The sequence below is a fragment of the Oncorhynchus nerka genome, linkage group LG12 (assembly GCF_034236695.1).
Source record: "Oncorhynchus nerka isolate Pitt River linkage group LG12, Oner_Uvic_2.0, whole genome shotgun sequence".
Taxonomy (NCBI): Eukaryota; Metazoa; Chordata; class Actinopteri; order Salmoniformes; family Salmonidae; genus Oncorhynchus; species Oncorhynchus nerka.
The window spans coordinates 29554944-29574032 of NC_088407.1; the positions used below are offsets into that span (position 1 = coordinate 29554944).

At 42.2% G+C, this 19089-nt stretch overlaps 1 protein-coding gene across 1 annotated transcript in view; it reads left to right on the plus strand.

The window, feature by feature from the left end:
- Positions 1-17076, plus strand: part of LOC115138079 (receptor-type tyrosine-protein phosphatase delta-like) — a 206512-nt gene extending 189436 nt beyond the window's left edge. The window contains 7 exon segments of the mRNA XM_065025473.1: positions 6671-6956; positions 8375-8553; positions 8666-8792; positions 9071-9196; positions 10147-10301; positions 10733-10868; positions 12849-17076. Coding sequence (XP_064881545.1) covers positions 6671-6956; positions 8375-8553; positions 8666-8792; positions 9071-9196; positions 10147-10301; positions 10733-10868; positions 12849-12917 — 1078 coding nt within the window. The 3' untranslated portion in view covers positions 12918-17076.
- The last annotated feature ends 2013 nt before the right edge of the window (positions 17077-19089 follow it).

Here is a 19089-nt window from a genome sequence, read left to right on the forward strand (position 1 = left end):
GTGCGTGTGTCCTGTGAGAGAGCCAGAGAGAGAGATAGCTAAAGGGAGAGAGAGGGGGACAGAAAATTAAACTGAGATAGAGTAAGCAAGAAGATACAAATTTATGTCTGAAGAATGTACAATAAAAGGGATTACCAAAGAATACCAATTACTAGTTAATTAGACCTAGTCGCAGAATCAGTTTAAATTGAAAAATCCAGACTTTTACGGCGAACCAGAATGCAGGAGTTAATGTCACTCAGAAGATGGGTATTTTAATGCCTCGCCACCGCATCAGATAAAGGGAGTGTAGAGATTCAAATCCGTACGGAAGCATCTCACACAATACCACATCTCCCATGCCTTGTCAGACCACCATTTTGAAATTTTTTTTTTTCATCCTTCCATTTGTGTATTTTAACTCTTGCATCAGAATGTTAACTTAAGGCATTTACATTTACATTTAAGTCATTTAGCAGACGCTCTTATCCAGAGCGACTTACAAATTGGTGCGTTCACCTTAAGACATCCAGTGGAACAGCCACTTTACAATAGTGCATCTAAATCTTTTAAGGGAGGGGGGGGTGAGAAGGATTACTTTATCCTATCCTAGGTATTCCTGAAAGAGGTGGGGTTTCAGGTGTCTCCGGAAGGTGGTGATTGACTCCGCTGTCCTGGCGTCGTGAGGGAGTTTGTTCCACCATTGGGGGGCCAGAGCAGCGAACAGTTTTGACTGGGCTGCGCGGGAACTGTACTTCCTCAGTGGTAGGGAGGCGAGCAGGCCAGAGGTGGATGAACGCAGTGCCCTTGTTTGGGTGTAGGGCCTGATCAGAGCCTGGAGGTACTGAGGTGCCGTTCCCCTCACAGCTCCGTAGGCAAGCACCATGGTCTTGTAGCGGATGCGAGCTTCAACTGGAAGCCAGTGGAGAGAGCGGAGGAGCGGGGTGACGTGAGAGAACTTGGGAAGGTTGAACACCAGACGGGCTGCGGCGTTCTGGATGAGTTGTAGGGGTTTAATGGCACAGGCAGGGAGCCCAGCCAACAGCGAGTTGCAGTAATCCAGACGGGAGATGACAAGTGCCTGGATTAGGACCTGCGCTGCTTCCTGTGTGAGGCAGGGTCGTACTCTGCGGATGTTGTAGAGCATGAACCTACAAGAACGGGCCACCGCCTTGATGTTAGTTGAGAACGACAGGGTGTTGTCCAGGATCACGCCAAGGTTCTTAGCGCTCTGGGAGGAGGACACAATGGAGTTGTCAACCGTGATGGCGAGATCATGGAACGGGCAGTCCTTCCCCGGGAGGAAGAGCAGCTCCGTCTTGCCGAGGTTCAGCTTGAGGTGGTGATCCGTCATCCACACTGATATGTCTGCCAGACATGCAGAGATGCGATTCACCACCTGGTCATCAGAAGGGGGAAAGCTACATTCTAATTATCTATCCTTATCTCTTCCAAAGTGTTCACTTGTTCACTTCCCTTTATTGATTTGAAGGAAATTACTGGTATAATAAATATGGGGGGGGGGATTTGTGTGTACATAGTGAACGAGTGCACACTTCAGGAAAAAGGAAATATTACAATGGCGCCGAAGGGGATGGCTATTGTTTTACGGGCTCCTAACCAGCTGCTATTTTATGTTTTTTTTTGCATTGTTTGTAACTTATTTTGTACATAATGTTGCTGCTACCATCTCTTATGACCGAAAAGAGCTTCTGGATATCAGAACAGCGATTACTCACCTCGAACTGGACAAAGATTTTTTCTTTATTGAGTCTGATGTGAAGGATATACTGTTTCTCTGAGACCAGGCCCAAATTCCCGTCATTTGCATGAAAAAAAGACTGAGGTACAGGGGGTGGAGATTGGGGTGCCTTGTGAGAAATCGTTGGTGAGTGGGTAACCCGCCATTCTATTGGCCAACGTGCAATCACTGGAGAATAAACTGGATGAGCTCCGTTCAAGACTATCCTACCAACGGGACATTAAAATCTGTAATATCTTATGTTTCACGGAGTCGTGGCTGAACGACGACACAAAACATATACAGTTGCCTGGGTTTTCCCTGTTAAGGGAATAATTAACTGCATTGTACAGTCACTAGGGCATTTGATTAATTAGCTGGCCAGGCTATTGTTTGCAGGAAAACACTTATTCCATGTTCCCTGTAAGAAATCAGTGTTGCAACACTCAAACTGACCAAAAGAGATAATCAGAGTAGGTGTGGGTGTGAACCAATCCTAAAGAAACATTGTTTTTAGCTTTCACACAACACAAATCAGTGTAATTTCTTTTGACAGGTTGTTGAACATATTTTCATTAGAGACTTTCTCTCAAACACGCATCGACAAAAACAAACGCACACAACACACATACAATAATTTAATCTGTAATGGCCCCTGGAGTGGAAGGAGCAGAATTAATTTGACACACAAACACACACAACACACATACAATAATTTAATCTGTAATGGCCTCTGGAGTGGAAGGAGCAGAATTAATGTCTGACCAAAGTCGACCGTGTCTCAAGCGCTATTATTGATTTAGCTGCTTTGTTGTCACGCCCAGACAGAGACCCCAATTTACCCAGGCTTCAAGAGTGCACATTACGAACGGGACAGTAGAGGAGCCTCCCAGATATGACATTGCTGTCACACAGAAACCCATGGTCACTGTCACTCTTGTCTGTCTACTATCCACTTCAGACCTTCCCATCGATGGTCGTATTTAAGTCATGCTCAATAGCGAGCTAGCCATCTCAACATTACTTTGGATGACATGCCTTGTAAAAACGTGACAGTCATCGACAATGAGGTGAGGATAAGTGGTTGGTGTTCTGTTTTTAAAAAATTGTCTCGCCTGGTTTCAAAGTGCTTTGTGTCTTTTGTTCATAAAAAATGTCTTCCCTGTTGAAGCCAGGCAAGTGCATGGCAATTAGGAGCATTGGGGTTTTGAGTTTACTTGTGTTTTTTATAATGAGTGTCAAAACAATTCAATTGGATTATCATTATTCAATTTGATGTTGTAGGACTTCCCACAGTATCATATGCCCATTGTAATCACAGTGCGTAAAAAGTTCACTTTATGGCCAAGTTCTCTAGTAAAATGATTGACTAGTGTGAGTTTGCTCAGTTTATAGTCTGAAGCTCATTAGAGAGTAACTTTAAGTAGGCCTATGCGAGATTGCATCTTAAGTCCTGTGGCCAACATTGACGCTCAAGCTTTCAACAAAGGTTCATAGAAAAATGGAAATGTCCTACAACACAGGATCAAAGTTAACTATCCCTATATTTCAACAGAACACTTTATATCATACGTGGAAAACTTCCCAAACCCAGCCGTGGACATCAGCCAACATTTCCCCCGAGGTGCAGTGAAGAAGGATATTATTGAAAGTATATCCATGTGTTCTCTCTCGCTCTCTCTCCTCATGAGGTGAAGTCATCGTCTCTTGTGGAGGGCGCATATTGTAAAAGTCCCCCACCCACCCCCACGGAGCACTGAACTAGGTTCTGTGTTTCAGCAGTTCCATTCTGTTCTCAGTGACCCACAGGGTTGCGGACCGTTGTGCTCCTATTGGAACCAGGGCCGTTCAGGCGTTATGGGTTCACAGGGAGACGTCACAACGGACATTATTGAATGTAACCGGGATCGCCAGACCTTTCTGCAGCTCTTTGCGTCTCTCAAAGAGTAGCACTGGTTCAATGCTGGGAGAATTAAAGAAACATTTAGTTAGGAAAAATGTCCCTTTTTTGCTGCGACAGACATACTCTTTGGTGGTTATTGTATGATTCGTACTCTGTCTACTTGAACAATAGGTAATGCACAGACTGACATTGAAGGTGCATGTTAGAGTGGGAATGTTAGAGTAGTGTCTCGTATAAATAGGAGGAAGGAATAAACATAAGTCTACAGGAAAGGAGTCCAGTCTTCTGCAAGGAAGTCTGTCTTTAATGACCTTATTGCCTCATCCCATAGTGAAATGAAGTATTCTCAACCTATTTCTCCTCGAGTGGCGAGGCTGCGGTCTAGTCTCACACATCACACGATGGGTTAAGAATTAGTCATTGGGTGCGTCTGAAATGGTATCCTATTCACTATATAGAGCACTACTTTTGACCAGGGCCCATAGAGGAAAGGGTGCAATTTGGGATGCAGCCAGTGTCTCCTTTTGAGATTGTGGAGAACAATGTAACCATACTGCAGGAGGGTTTATAGACACACACGTTTACAAGTATACACGCAAACACACATAATCCTGTTTTGGTATGATTTTATCTCTGATGAAACTACGTTGCCATTCAGACAGTCTCATTGTATTTAGTAGCCATACGCTAAAACTAATCTTGAATAGAGGGGAAGCATTTTGATACACAGTGTAAATGGAAATGAGTGGAAATAATTGCACAGCCTTCTGGTCGCCATTATAAGCCATACACTGAACTTTTATGGTGAATTTGAAGTTAATGGTTTGGTTGGTCTGTGTCTGTTTAATGGGTGAATGGAGTGTAAAAAGGCGGCTTGAGAGGTTGCCCGACCAAAATAGATTCAGTAACAATACCAACATGTAATTGCTTTTACTTTGTCTAGGCTTTATCTACTCCAGGTCCAGTTGCAGCTGTATTTTTCAGTGTACAATCTCCCCATTCCCCAAACTCTGAAAAAACTTTGAAAACACATTAGCCTAACACTGATGTCTGCCGATGTCCAAAGCAGCTGGCTGCGCCTGTCAGAGCATCCAGTGTCAGTTCTTTAGTGCGGGCGGGGGGCTAACAGGCCCCGAATCAGGGCCAACCATCCCCCAGGACTGCCAAATGTACGGAGCCTCTCTTTCTCTCTCTGCCGATAATGGACGAGGCGAGTGGCTATGTCACCCCCGCTCCTCCCTCCTGTTCTTCCTCCACCTGCCCATCTCTTGATGCTGTCACTCTGTCACTGGCATGCTCACAGGTCATTACTCTCCGGCGTTTGAGACTGGACTGTAAAGTGGCGAAGGATTAGAAACAGCTGGGGCCGGGGTAGGAAATGTCTTGCGCTTGCCGTGTTTTCTCCCCCCACCATCCTTAGACCCTGGATGTGATTCATATCCCCAAATATTCCTGAGACGTTTTCACACACAATATTTTAGGATCACGTGTGGTTCAAACACACACACACACACACACCAATCTCTTAGAAAGCCCAGCAACACCCATGAGCATCAGTGTAATACCTCAAGAGTCACGATAAAGCCAACATCAAAACACGTCCCCAAATCAATCAGGTAACGTCGGCCATTTTAAGCGCAACCACAATGATTTGCAGCAACAAACGACTCACTTATACGATTTAATTCCCTCTCCGCTGCACCATGGCACATTAGCCAGACTTGGGCCCCGGGGACTATCTTAACTCCCTCTTGAGTTTTTCTTCACTCCTTTTTTCCTCTGTATAAATGAAAAACAAATGGCCTATCAGGGGAAGAGAGGCAGGGGAGCGTTGGTCACACCTCGTAGCCATGTCGACTTAATGGGTTGAGTAACCTATTTACTTTAGAGCAGCCAGGCAACAACTGTCTTGTCAATGCTCGGCTGGGGAAGATGTGAGCTGTCAGGCGGACTAGAGTTTACTCTCTCCGCGATGCCATTGTCCCAAAAAATGAAGAAGAAAAACAGCATAATATTCAAATTAGACATCTCCCCTCAGCAGTCTTTCCATGTGGTTACGTTTATAAAGCATGTGTTGCTATCTGACCTGAATAGAGGAGCTCAAACTGAAACAGTAGCCATACATTTTCCTTCCTTCTTTCTTTTAAAACTTTTTTCTGGTTCTAATGTGAAAATGTGCCAATGAGAGTATAAATGAAGAGGCCTGTCTTTCAGTGCCTTCTGATTTTAGCACAGTGCGCTAAGCTAATGGCAGTAATTGAAGTCAGCTGCGCTCCTCTCCGACAAAGTTACCTGGCAAATGTACCCGCCTCTAAGTCACACAGGGGGGGCAGGTGCACCACGATTGCAGTACCAGCAGAGAGCCACACTTTAGACCAGACCACTGTAGCTAGAGCTATTCTCCTCCACCCGCTGCCTCTGCACCACCACTTTGATTACGCTCCAAGCCAAAACGGTCAGCTCTGCTGTGGCCAAGGGGATAGCAATGAAGGTCAAGGGGTTTGCCCCTTGGTCAGGTCCCTGTGTATCCAGGGAGCTTCTTATGTCTCCTCACCACTGAGACAGGGCACCTCTCCCAGCGTGGATCTGTCACTCATTCTCTACCAATGGAGAGTAATCATTCTCATCATAGGTGAATGGTCTTGCACAGCAGATAGTGGTGCACTGGGGTATGAAGGGTATATGTTAGGCCTGGATACAGAATAGAAAAATGTTTGAGTGAAAACCCCAGATGTAGTTTTAAGTAATTACTGTTGTAAAATAACTCAGTTCCAGCTGTAGATGAAATGGTGATTCTAACTAGGCCTGTTATCTGTTTATACATAATCATTTATCCTCATGAAGATATTATGTCAAAGGTGCATCATGGTTTACATCTGTCAAGATGGATGAGCCACTAAAATATTTAGCTGAAGTCATCAATTGCCAACGCGGCTCAAAACCAGTCAATACCAAGTCAACCTCCCAGCACTGATTGTTTCCCACACAGGCTATTGTGTCTCTTAAGGGGGCCAATATCAAGTTTGTCATCTTTGTTTTGTCTTTAGTGCCGGGGTCGGGCGCACAGGCTGTTTCATCGTAATCGACGCCATGATGGAGCGCATCAAGCATGAGAAGACGGTGGACATCTACGGCCACGTGACGCTGATGCGCGCCCAGCGGAACTACATGGTGCAGACAGAGGACCAGTACGTGTTCATCCACGACGCGCTCCAGGAGGCCGTCACCTGCGGCACCACCGAAGTGCCTGCCCGAAACCTCTACGCCTACATCCAGAAGCTGACCGGGATCGAGGGTGGAGAGAACGTCTCAGGCATGGAGCTGGAGTTCAAGGTAAGCCGCTCTGTGCCTTATTATTGGCCTTGAATTTAATTTCAAATTCTTTGTCGATAATTAGAAAAGTCCACACAGAAATGACCGTTATTTTAAGGGGGGAAAATTCAGTTCAGTGCAAGCTAGTTGTAAAAGTAGCTTGCACAGGAGTCTTACATGAGTAAGCATGCAGTTTATTGCAAAAATATATTGCAAAAGGAATAGCTAAACTGATGAAGCAGCATTGCACGCTACAGACAAACAGCCAACATAAAGACATTGGACTGGATGCTAACCAAAGAGCAATGTGCTCCAGCTCATATCCTGCTTTTGTTCCAAAGGCCCATGCCGACGAAAGAGGCACTGGCTACATAAAGAAAAGAAGAAGAAAAAACTTACTAGCAAGCACCAGTCCCTTTTTATGTCCAATTTTGTCTGATCCCATGTGAGGTTTTACAGAAAACTTAAATGTATTGTATTTACCGAAAGTCAGAGGGTGGTTAGATATTTTTTCATGTAAAAACCTCAGGCCTCTTGCCCCCGCCATCCTCCCCAACTCCCCCAGCTGCAAGTCCCGTCCTGGCCCTGGCGTCATTGATTGGCCAATCTCAGTACTACCACTCACAGACACTTTTCCAATTCCCATTAGCCCAGCGAGACAGCGTGGGGCCTGTGGTTTCCCCCATTCCAGTTAGTTGCCTTCCTTTTGTAACCCGACTTGGGTTAAGTCCCCCCCTTTGGTTACCCCTTTCCCCTTTCCGTTCCACCCTTATGGTTATAAGAGGGGTAATTTTACATCAAAATGTCAAACACAGGTTTTCCCCCATGACTAGGACAGTTGCCAGAGGGGGCTTAGAACATACACCCTGCATTTACAATGAGCGGGCTCCAATACCAACCCACCCACCCATCATAGTCAGCCAATCTGCAGTGTGTTATATGTGCTGTATGTAAAGCCTGTTTGCCTTGGTTGTCACGCACCTACTTCCCTTGGCCAATGATGAATGGTGATACCCCTAAGAGATGTGAAACAGGTTACCCCTGGCCCTGTCCACGTCGGGCTTGCCGCAGCATCCATTTTCATGTTCATCACAAAATAAAACATTTTGCCCCTCACTGCAAATCTGAGTGCAACAGTAATCCACTTGGTTCCCCTTACATACCTAATGTTAACATTAAATATGTAAGTACTGTAGATGCAGTAAACAGCGTAGCCTTTTTCCGTTCAGAATTGTTGGCAGCCGAGAACCCATGATCTTCCAAAGGCCTCCCCTCACTTTGGTAGCATGTGATTATTAATAACGTTCACGTCTTTATATTAAACAAACCCCCTGTTTTTTTATGTCAACCACAAGCCAGGCACTGGGGAAATAAATGGAAGAGAGCTGCGTTCGCCAGCATTCACATAACCGCAGTGCTTCTTATCTACCTCTCTGTAGCGTTTAGCCAACACTAAAGCCCATACGTCGCGATTCATCAGTGCCAATCTCCCCTGCAACAAGTTCAAGAACCGCCTTGTGAACATAATGCCATACGAGTCCACACGAGTGTGTCTTCAGCCAATCCGAGGGGTGGAGGGCTCCGACTACATCAATGCCAGTTTCATTGATGGATACAGGTGAGCTTTCATCTCTGTTGACCAAGATAGTTGAATAAAGGACTCAAATGGTAGTCCACTTTTACCATGTATTCTGTGTTACTTAAGAGAGCATATTGTTTTATGTCCACAGGCAACAGAAAGCCTATATTGCCACACAAGGGCCTCTAGCAGAGACCACGGAGGACTTCTGGAGGATGCTCTGGGAACACAACTCCACAATCGTGGTCATGCTAACGAAGCTCAGAGAAATGGGCAGGGTATGTTATGCAAAATGATGTTGTCTCTGTGCACTCTGTTTCCTGTGCTAATCAAATGTTGCTGCTTCTTTAACAATACATATAACAATTTTGCTACTTCAACTCCTCCTTTCTATGTAGTTCTTGAACTATGCAAAATCAATTGAATTCAGACCAACAATGACACGTGCAAACCACAATCTGTAAGATATCCAGGCACTCTGCTGGAGTTTCAGTGTACCGTACAAGGTAGTATATCGCTCATGGAGTTTGTTTCTGTTGTTTTTCCACCGCTGCAGGAAAAATGCCACCAGTATTGGCCAGCAGAGAGGTCGGCCAGATACCAGTACTTTGTGGTGGACCCCATGGCTGAGTACAACATGCCCCAGTACATCCTGAGAGAGTTCAAAGTGACTGACGCCAGGGTAAGTACTGTACTGTAATACAGCCCTCATTTACTGTCTAAACAGTCATTGAGATTTGACAGTGCTAGAAAGCCTTCCCGACTTTGTACTTTTTGTCCAAATATATCAGATTCGTTGTTTACAGTGTGGAGTTTGGTCAAACGGAAAATCTGTCTACTTTGAAGTCTTTGAACAACTGTGTCTCTGTTTGATGATAAAAAGAGAGACAACATTTTTGGAGCCATTTGATTTTAACAGTTCAGATTGAGACATTGTTGACAGCATCAGTTGGCTGACTCCTACTGTTCAGTAGTCTTAAAGCCAGCATCTGGACCCAAGAATCACCAAACTTGATGATTTAAAAGGAATATATGCACAAATATATGAGGGCATTATGACATGTGTCAATGGTCTAAAAACAAATACTGCTTCTGGCAGCTTTGAGCCGCTGGGAGTTTTTAATTCCATCAAAGGCTTACACTGATAAATGGTGCAGGCTTCTCCTTTGTAGTGTGTGTTATACTGGGACCTGAATAGGATTACTTCCTCTTATCAAGGGGATACAATATCACTTAAGTAATGCACACCCTCAAAGACGTCATTTCAAGAGCCTGCCGAACACAGGCATATCAAAGGACTTAGTGTCTTTAGTATTCATATATTAATACATTCAGGTGAAAATGACATATCTTTAGTAACAAACGCCTGTCTGGTGCTTAAAACTGCGCCTCTGTGCACCCTGATTTGCTAACAACTGGTATCTTCAATAGAAACGCACACACAAGCCTGTGTCATTACTGAGACATATTGAGATAGTCAGTTTTCCTTTTTTTCTTCCGACTTGGCCTGTTTGTCAAGTGCATTAGACGGGTTGCCTTGACTTCATCACTTGCACTTTGTCATTTTTCCATATCTTTGGTGTGACGTTCCATTCAAGTGTGCACACTGTATTCTCTCCCCCTATCTTCCAGGACGGACAGTCTCGGACGGTCAGGCAGTTTCAGTTTACAGACTGGCCCGAGCAAGGAGTGCCAAAATCGGGAGAGGGCTTCATCGATTTTATCGGCCAAGTGCATAAAACAAAAGAACAGTTTGGTCAAGATGGGCCTATCTCAGTCCATTGTAGGTAAGGATCATATTTTATGTTCAACTGAGTTTTATATCATACACAGATGGTAAGCAAGTACAATAAAAGATCACAAGATTTAATGGTATTTAAAAGATTTAGCTCCACTTGCAACGGAAATAGTGATGCTTTACTTTGATCCTACGAGGATAAAAGATAAGATCAAAGATCTATCCAGATATTAAATTAGCTCCCAGACACCCCACAGCAGAGTCCTCATACCATGGCAGGAGGGGGAAATAAATATATAAATAAATAAATATAAACAGTCTAGAGAACAAAGACAAATAACAACAGTCTAGTTTTGACTGTGTTGTTTTGTCTGGTCATGTCTGTTTTTTTCCGGTCACGTGTGGTTTTGTCAGGTCTTGTTGTCAACAGCTTGGAGGTTCTCAGACTGTTTATTTAGTGATTGATCATCTTTCTCGCAGTGCGGGCGTGGGTAGGACCGGAGTCTTCATCACCCTCAGCATCGTATTAGAGCGGATGAGGTACGAGGGCGTGGTGGATATTTTCCAGACGGTGAAAATGCTCCGGACACAGAGACCGGCCATGGTGCAGACAGAGGTGAGATACCCTGTATACTGTACTCTCCACACCTCTCACCTTATGGAGGTCGACCAAGCATGATACGTAACTGACTGACCTAGCTGCCACACTATTACATTTACATTACATTACATAGACACCATATACAGTGCCTTCGGAAAGTATTCAGACTCCTTGACTTTTTCCACATTTTGTTGCGTTACAGCCTTATTCTAAAATATATTACATTGTTTTTTCCCCTCAACAATCTACACACAATACCCCATGATAACAAAGCAAAAATACGTTTTTAAACATTTTTGCAAATGTATTACAAATAAAAAAAACTGATATCATATTTACATACGTATTCAGACCCTTTACCCAGTATTTTGCTGAAACACCTTTGGCAGCAATTACAGCATTGAGTCTTCTTGGGTGTGACACTACATGCTTGGCACACCTGTATTTGGGGAGTTTTTCTCATTCTTCTCTGCAGATCCTCCCAAGCTCTGTCAGGTTGAATGGGGAGCGTTGTTGCACACCTATTTTCAGGTCTCTCCAGAGATGTTCGATACGGTTCAAGTCCGGGCTCTGGCATGGCCACTCAAGGACATTCAGAGACTTGTCCTGAAGCCACTCCTGCGTCGTCTTGGCTGTTAGCCTACGGCCGTTGTCCTGTTGGAAGGTGAACTCTCGTCCTGTTGGGAGGTGAACCCTCGCCCTAGTCTGAGGTTCTGAGCGCTCTGGAGCAGGTTTTCATCACGGATCTCTCTGTACTTTGCTCTTTTCATCTTTCGCTCGATACTGACCAGTCTCCCAGTCCTTGCCGCTGAAAAATAGGGATGGTGCTAGGTTTCCTCCAGATGTGATGCTTGGCATTCATACCAAAAAGTTTAATCTTGGTTTCATCAGACCAGAGAATCTTGTTTCTCATGGTCTGACAGTCTTTAGGTGCCTTTTACTGAGGAGTGGCTTCCATCTGGCCACTCTACCAGAAAGGCCTGATTGGTGGAGTGCTGCACAGATGGTTGTCCATCTGGAAGTTTCTCCCATCTCCACAGAGGAACTTTAGAGTTCTGTCAAGGTGACCATTGGGGTCTTGGTCACCTCCCTGACCAAAGCCCCTTCTCCGCTGATTGCTCAGTTTGGCCGGGCGGCCAACTCCAGAAGAGGCTTGGTTTTTCTAAACTTCTTCTATTTAAGAATGATGGATGCCACTGTGTTCTTGGGGACCTTCAGTACTGCAGAAATGTTTTGGCACCCTTCCCCAGATCTGTGCCTCAACACAATCCTGTCTCGGAGCTCTACGATCCAATCATTTTAATTTACCACAAGTGGACTCCAATCAATTTGTAGAAACATCTCAAGGATGATCAATGCAAATAGGATGCTCCTAAGCTCAATTTCGAGTCTCATAGCAAAGTGTCTGAATACTTATTTGAATAAGGTATTTCTGTTTTTACTTCAAATATATTTGCGCAATTTTCTAAAACTGTTTTCACTTTGTCACTATTTAGAATAAGGCTGTAACATAACAAATTGTGGAGAAAGTCAAGGGGTCTGAATGCTTTCTGAAGGCACTGTATTGTTAACTGTTAGGCAGGTAGCAAAACACAGCATTATATGGGATGTATTCTGTATTTTGAAAGTTACATATGTTGAAAACTTGATTCCCTACGAGCAATGAAAATGGGACTATGTCAACAATGGACTAATGAAAAAAATACCAAAATATAGTTTTTGGGTGGGATTTTCCTTTAAAAGCAGGAATCTTCTACTCTGTGGTGATTCAAGTAAGTTTTTTTCTAAGCTTATTTATCAACTTTCAGAGCAGCAGCAAATCAAAATGTGACAGCTGCAGACAGAGAAAAAAGAATGATAGAGGCCAGTGAAACTAAAGAGAGACAAAAAAGAAAAGAGCACTAGACAGACAGAAAAATAAATAGTACCTGGTTGGAAAATAGTGACGAACAATTTGAACTAATGTCACATTTTCTTTCTCTCCTTTCTCCTCAGGATCAATACCAGTTCTGTTACAGAGCTGGCTTGGAATACCTTGGGAGCTTTGACCACTATGCTACGTAAGAGTCCCTGTCCCGGAGGAAAAGCAGAAGGCCCTTGGACAACCCCAGCGAGCCTCTCTTCTGAGCCATAATTTCCTGTTTGAGAAAGTACTTCTTAACTCCTAGCTAAAGACTCAATTAAGTGTTGGATGTGAGACACAAAAATGTCAAAAAATTTATAAAGATGATTCCTGGAGGACCAAGTGTTTCCCAAAACCCATTGAACTCACCCTGACGTGGGAAAGAGAGAGGGAATCCTGACTGTTGGAGCATCTTATGGAATATTTTTTATTCTTCTGTTGCTTCAAGGATTCGTCTTGGGTTCAAATAACTGAAAGAAACATAAACAAAAAAATAACAGAACGTACTATTACATCAACAAGTAATGCATCATATTACAAACCATAGGAGAGGCAAATGGAGGCACAGAGAATGGCTTAAAACTCGATGCACATTGTAAAGAGACATTTCTGTTCCACAATCAAACTACGCAGAGACAACTACCCATCAAAAAAGAAGACACCAGTGCTTGGTCCAATATGAAAAACAGGACACAGCTAAAGTAATAATTAATAATATACCCAGTTTCCTGTCACAACGTTCATCATTTAAACAATTGGGGGGGGAAGTGGGAATGTTTAAAGATATATGACACAAATAAAACCTATTGATTTCGTTTTTTACTATACAGCTGACATGTGCTTAATTTTGAACCATGTGAAATTTGATTTCCTTTTTTTAACAAAACAATCACTCGACAAAGTGAATCAAACAAAGTACTTGCGTAATCGTTCATTTTTTCCTTCCGAGTTGTATTTTTTAAAGCTGTAGAACTTTTCTAATGTATGCACCGTCATGCAGAGAAAGTCTTCGCTCTTTTCGGTTTTCTTGCTAATTTTTCTGTATGATTGTTTCTCGCACTTTGTGCAGTCCTGTATTCACACTACCAAATGTTGACTTTGTTACGGCGTTTTTAGTTTCGTTTTTTAATTTTGTCTTATTTGTCCATGATCACATACACAATAACCTACTTACACCCATGTAATAAACTGGGGCTTTGTGGAATCAACAGGGATGAGCAAAGTATGAAGTTGCTGCTACCGATTATCTTAGTTCTTCCATGTTAGAATGATGGTAAAAGATGAGCACCTGATGGATAAAATACATGAAATGATATATACATATTTATGTTATATAAGATGACAGATATATACATTATATATGATTAATACATTTGCATAACCTATAACATATGTATATTGAAATAAAGTACATAATTTATGGCTATATATGAAACGAAAGGATTGTATATGAAAGCTTATACAATGAGATTTCTATACTTTGGGGGAAATTAAGATATTTTTCACTGGAATGCACATCAGTAGGACAAAAACGCATTCTGATTCAGTGCATATTTTCTTGTGCAATAAATAGGTGTATTATAGATAGGGTTCATGTGGATACTTTGTTAGACATCATGACAATGTGGTTCCCGTGGTGAGGCTTGTTGGGAACGTCACGTATCACCAGTGTATATAGATACGCTCATACAGTCTGTAGTTCCATAGCAGAGCAGGGGGTCCCTTAGACTAAGTCATTGCTCCATACAATAGGGCAAGGTACATAGATGTAACTTTCATCTTGAGGTTTTCAAACGCTCAATGGCATAACATGTTTTCATTTAGCATTTAGAGTGCCTTATATTTATACCTGTTTTTTATAACCTTCATTTAACACATTATTGTATTCTTTGAGAAGTCCGTGCATATAGAACATATAACAAACTGTATATTACATTTTTACCTTAAGTATTCATTTGTCACATAATATGAAATTATATATGCAAATACGTACATGGCAAGGCCCTATTTTCATTTTCTGTTGCCTTAATGTGGCTTAGTAAAAAGAATAAAACATCGAAGACTCCCATGTCGTTCACTGATACCTTCGCAGAAAGTCGATGTGCATTTGCAACAAACTAGGACTATTCAGTTTATTAAGACTATTAATGAGTCAATGCCACATGCCTGTTGTCAACAAAGACCATGGGAAAGATCATGAGAATATTTGCGGAGTCAATGAGCTTCCCTGACTGTTCAAATAGGGCCGCATGTTTGACACTCCTTGTATAGACGAAGTGTATAGACACTCAGCCAAAGGATCCCTTCACTATGCCTTAGGCTTGAAAGTATTCAACTGATACATTTATTTGCAGTTATAAAACAGTTAAGGAAAGATACAAACTGTTGGAACAGGTTAGTGTTACAACTCTGACAATCCTTAAATGTGTGTTACGTCTGCTATCGTGGAGGACTTACTTCTACGGTTTTCGGGGTGGAGGACACAAAATATTTTGGACCCCTCTTTTATTTGACCCTCTTTGATGGCTTTGTGGATGTGCATTCCAGGTGCTTTCTTTCCCTTTTTATTTCATGTCGCTAAATTGTTTCATTTTTTGGATCTGTTGCTTTATATATATATACACAACCTTTCAAAAGTTTGGGGTCACTTTGAAATGTCCTTGTTTTTGAAAGAAAAGCACATTTTTTGTCTATTAAAATAACATAAAATTGACTGGCTCTAACCAACGTCAACAGTGAAGAGGCATCCGGGATGCCTTCTAGGCAGAGTTGCAAAGATTTTTTTTTATTTCAGACTGGCCAATAAAAAGAAAAGATTAAACTGGGCAAAAGAACACAGACACTGGACAGAAGAGACTGGTGTTTCGCGGGTAATATTTAATGAAGCTGCCAGTTGAGGACTTGTGAGGCGTCTGTTTCTCAAACTAGACATTCTAATGTACTTGTCCTCTTGCTCTGTTGTGCACTGGGGGCCTCCCTCTCCTCTTTCTATTCTGGTTAGAGACAGTTTGCGCTGTTCTGTGAAGGGAGTAGTACACAGCGTTGTACGAGATCTTCAGTTTCTTGGCAATTTCTTGCATGGAATAGCCTTCATTTCTCAGAACAATAGACTGACGAGTTTCAGAAGAAAGGTCTTTGTTTCTGGCAATTTTGAGCCTGTAATCGAACACACAAATGCTGATGCTCCAGATACTCAACTAGTCTAAAGAAGGCCAGTTTTATTGCTTCTTTAATCAGGACAACGGTTTTCAGCTTGCTAACATAATTGCAAAAGGGTTTTCTAATGATCAATTAGCCTTTTAAAATGATAAACTTGGATTAGCTAACACAATGTGCCATTGGAATACAGGAGTGATGGTTGCTGATAATGGGCCTATGTAGATATTCCATTAAACATCAGCCGTTTCCAGCTACAAAAGTCATTTACAACATTAACAATGTCTACACTGTATTTCTAATCAATTTGATGTTATTTTAAAATTGGCTTTTCTTTCAAAAACAAGGACATTTCTAGGTGACCCCAAACTTTTGAACAGTAGTGTATGTATATATAATAAAACATTATAAAAGTGCTTTTATTATTTAACCTCGATGCCACATTTTATGTACCTAGTTCAGCAGTCTTTGTACATTAATTGATCCACAACATTCATTTTATTTTCCTATCTTGATCTTTTGATTTCCCATTATGCATGGTGAAACATTGCAAAATGGCCGCAGCAGGCCTAGTAGGAAGAATTGCACTTTCTATATCTCTTTATACTATGCACTGCCCTATTGATTCTGAACCCAATAATATATTACTTGAACCCATCTGTAAGAATCTCCTTCAACGTTCACGTTGTGTGTATGTAAATAACACAAAAAAGGTATCAACTTTGAAAAAGACAAAAAAGAAAGTTTGTGGCAAAAAGAGCATCCATTCTGGTGCCATGATTACTCCAGAAGACGACTTTCCTAAATTTGTCCCAACCATCTGTTATTAACTAACGTGGCTTCGCCATTCAAGCTTGGAGTGTCATTACAGAAATAAACGTTGTGTTCTCTCTGCTCTCTATCTATCGCTCGTCTGGATGCATAGACTGAAATTAATTAATGAAATTGTAAACAAAAAAATGGCTTGTTAAAAGAATCATACAATTACCTCTGGTTAGTTGTAAGCGTAAATTGTTTTTTTTTTCTGAATGAAAGGAGTGCTTTTTATTTTCTTACTTAGGTTACATTGGTGGCGAAATAAGTCTGTATGAAAATCAGTTATTTGCTGACACAAGTTCCATTTGTTATAAATGAATTCTATTAAACAATGTCTGTGTTATGCACCATGGTCTCACTTTTTTCCCTCCATTTCAAATTGACTTTGAAAGACTGATGAGGCCATTTTGCCTCTTGCTGGCAGTGTCATTAATGAAATCCATAGTTCTCCTGCCAAAAGAAAAATGGGGCTTCATCATGCCATAATGGATTTTCATAGTGCAATTAACTCTGTCATTGACACATCAGATGAAACCTGGGCCTCAACTGTATATCTACCAATGACCACTGTTGGAAATTGGAGGGAAGGAACAAGAGAGACAATTTAAATTGTAATCCTAGACACACTATACTAAGCTTGTGATGGCCATGGCTGCGTTCAGTACGCTTTTACGGTCTGGAACGTTCAATTGAATGCTAACGGTGCTGTACTGAACAACCAGTTGAAAAATAGGGAGGTTGGGGAACGCTGTCAGCATGCCCACTACCTTTTAAATACGTCACTCATTGCTTCAAGCCACACCCACCAAACGTGAGCAAATGTACCTCGAAGTCTGTTCAAGAACGTTTTGGAGGAACGTGTCATTCAGAACAAACCGTTCCGAACTGAACACACCTCAGGTTTTATAAGTTGCGTTATCATGTCGTGCCAGCTGAGAATTGCCTGTATTGTTAGTAATAGATATAGGGTTAGGCTATAGCTGGACATCTCATTTCCACTAGAGTTCATTACCCACCCCTAGGGGCAGCAGCAGCTTTAGCAGCTACTCGGAGTGGATTAACAAGTAGTGCTGGAGTGGTGTGAACCAAATGACTTTGTTGCTGTAAGATGGTAGACAGGACAAAAAGGAGGAAAGTGGAACATCTTATGAGTAAATATGAGTGGGGGATTTCACAAAACCTTTGGAAGAGCTACAGAAGGAAACTGAACATGACGATAGTGCGGACAAATTAAATGCAATGGCAGGTGCAGTGGTGACCACCGAGTGTAGAGGGAAGCAGTGTGGTGAGCTATACAAATAGAGGGATACATGTTCCAGTAGCTCCGAGATGAACCGCAGAGTTCGAGCCTCGTCCCGATGATGACTAGGATGATTCTGGCCCAGTGTGAGTGAGATTTGTGGAGAGAATGGATCTTTGTATTCTGGCGGATCCATATGTGGTGTCAGGTTGGGTGGAGAAGAGGTTGGGGACTGTTGAGTTGGTGAAAGTAACTCGAAGTGGATTCGTGATGATTTATTGTGTTTCTTCTGTCCAGAGGGAGCGGGCGCTCTGGACCACACGACTAGGAACAAGAACTGTGACTTGCTTTGCTCTTCGGAGAAAGGCGCCTGTAATAACAGAGGTGGCATTAAGTGTTGAGGAGGATCTGTTGAAATAGAAGATTCCTTGTGAATGTGACGCCAGTCGTTTGGTGCTACGCAGGCCTGGTGGAGATTGTGGTGAAGTTATGGTCAACTTGTTATGGCTGCTGTCCCTGTACAGGGATCAACATCAGGGGAAATTTCAGAGTGACAACTAATAGTACGCGATAAAACTCAAACTTGAATTAAAACACACATGCAGGGTACTCAATTAAAGCTACACTCGTTGTGAATCTAGACCACATGTCAGATTTTTTAAATGCTTTTCGGCGAAAGCATGAGAAGCTATTATCTGATAGCATGCAAACCCCCGAAATACCTGAAGGGGACGTAAACAAAAGAATTAGCGTAGCCGGCGCTACACAAAACGCAGAAATAAAATATAAAACATTCATTACCTTTGACGAGCTTCTTTGTTGGCACTCCTATATGTCCCATAAACATCACAATTGGGTCTTTTTTTCGATTAAATCCGTCCTTGTATACCCAAAATGTCCATTTATGAAGCCTGTCTGATCCAGGAAAAAACAGCTTTCCAAAACGCATCGTAATTTTTTAAAATTAAAAAAGTTGCCTATAAACTTTGACAAAACACTTCAAACTACTTTTGTAATCCAACTTTAGGTATTAGTAAACGTTAATAATCGATCAAATTGATCACGGGCCGATCTGTATTCAATAGCAGCAGGTCTTGAAATAATGGTCGAAATTCTCTCTT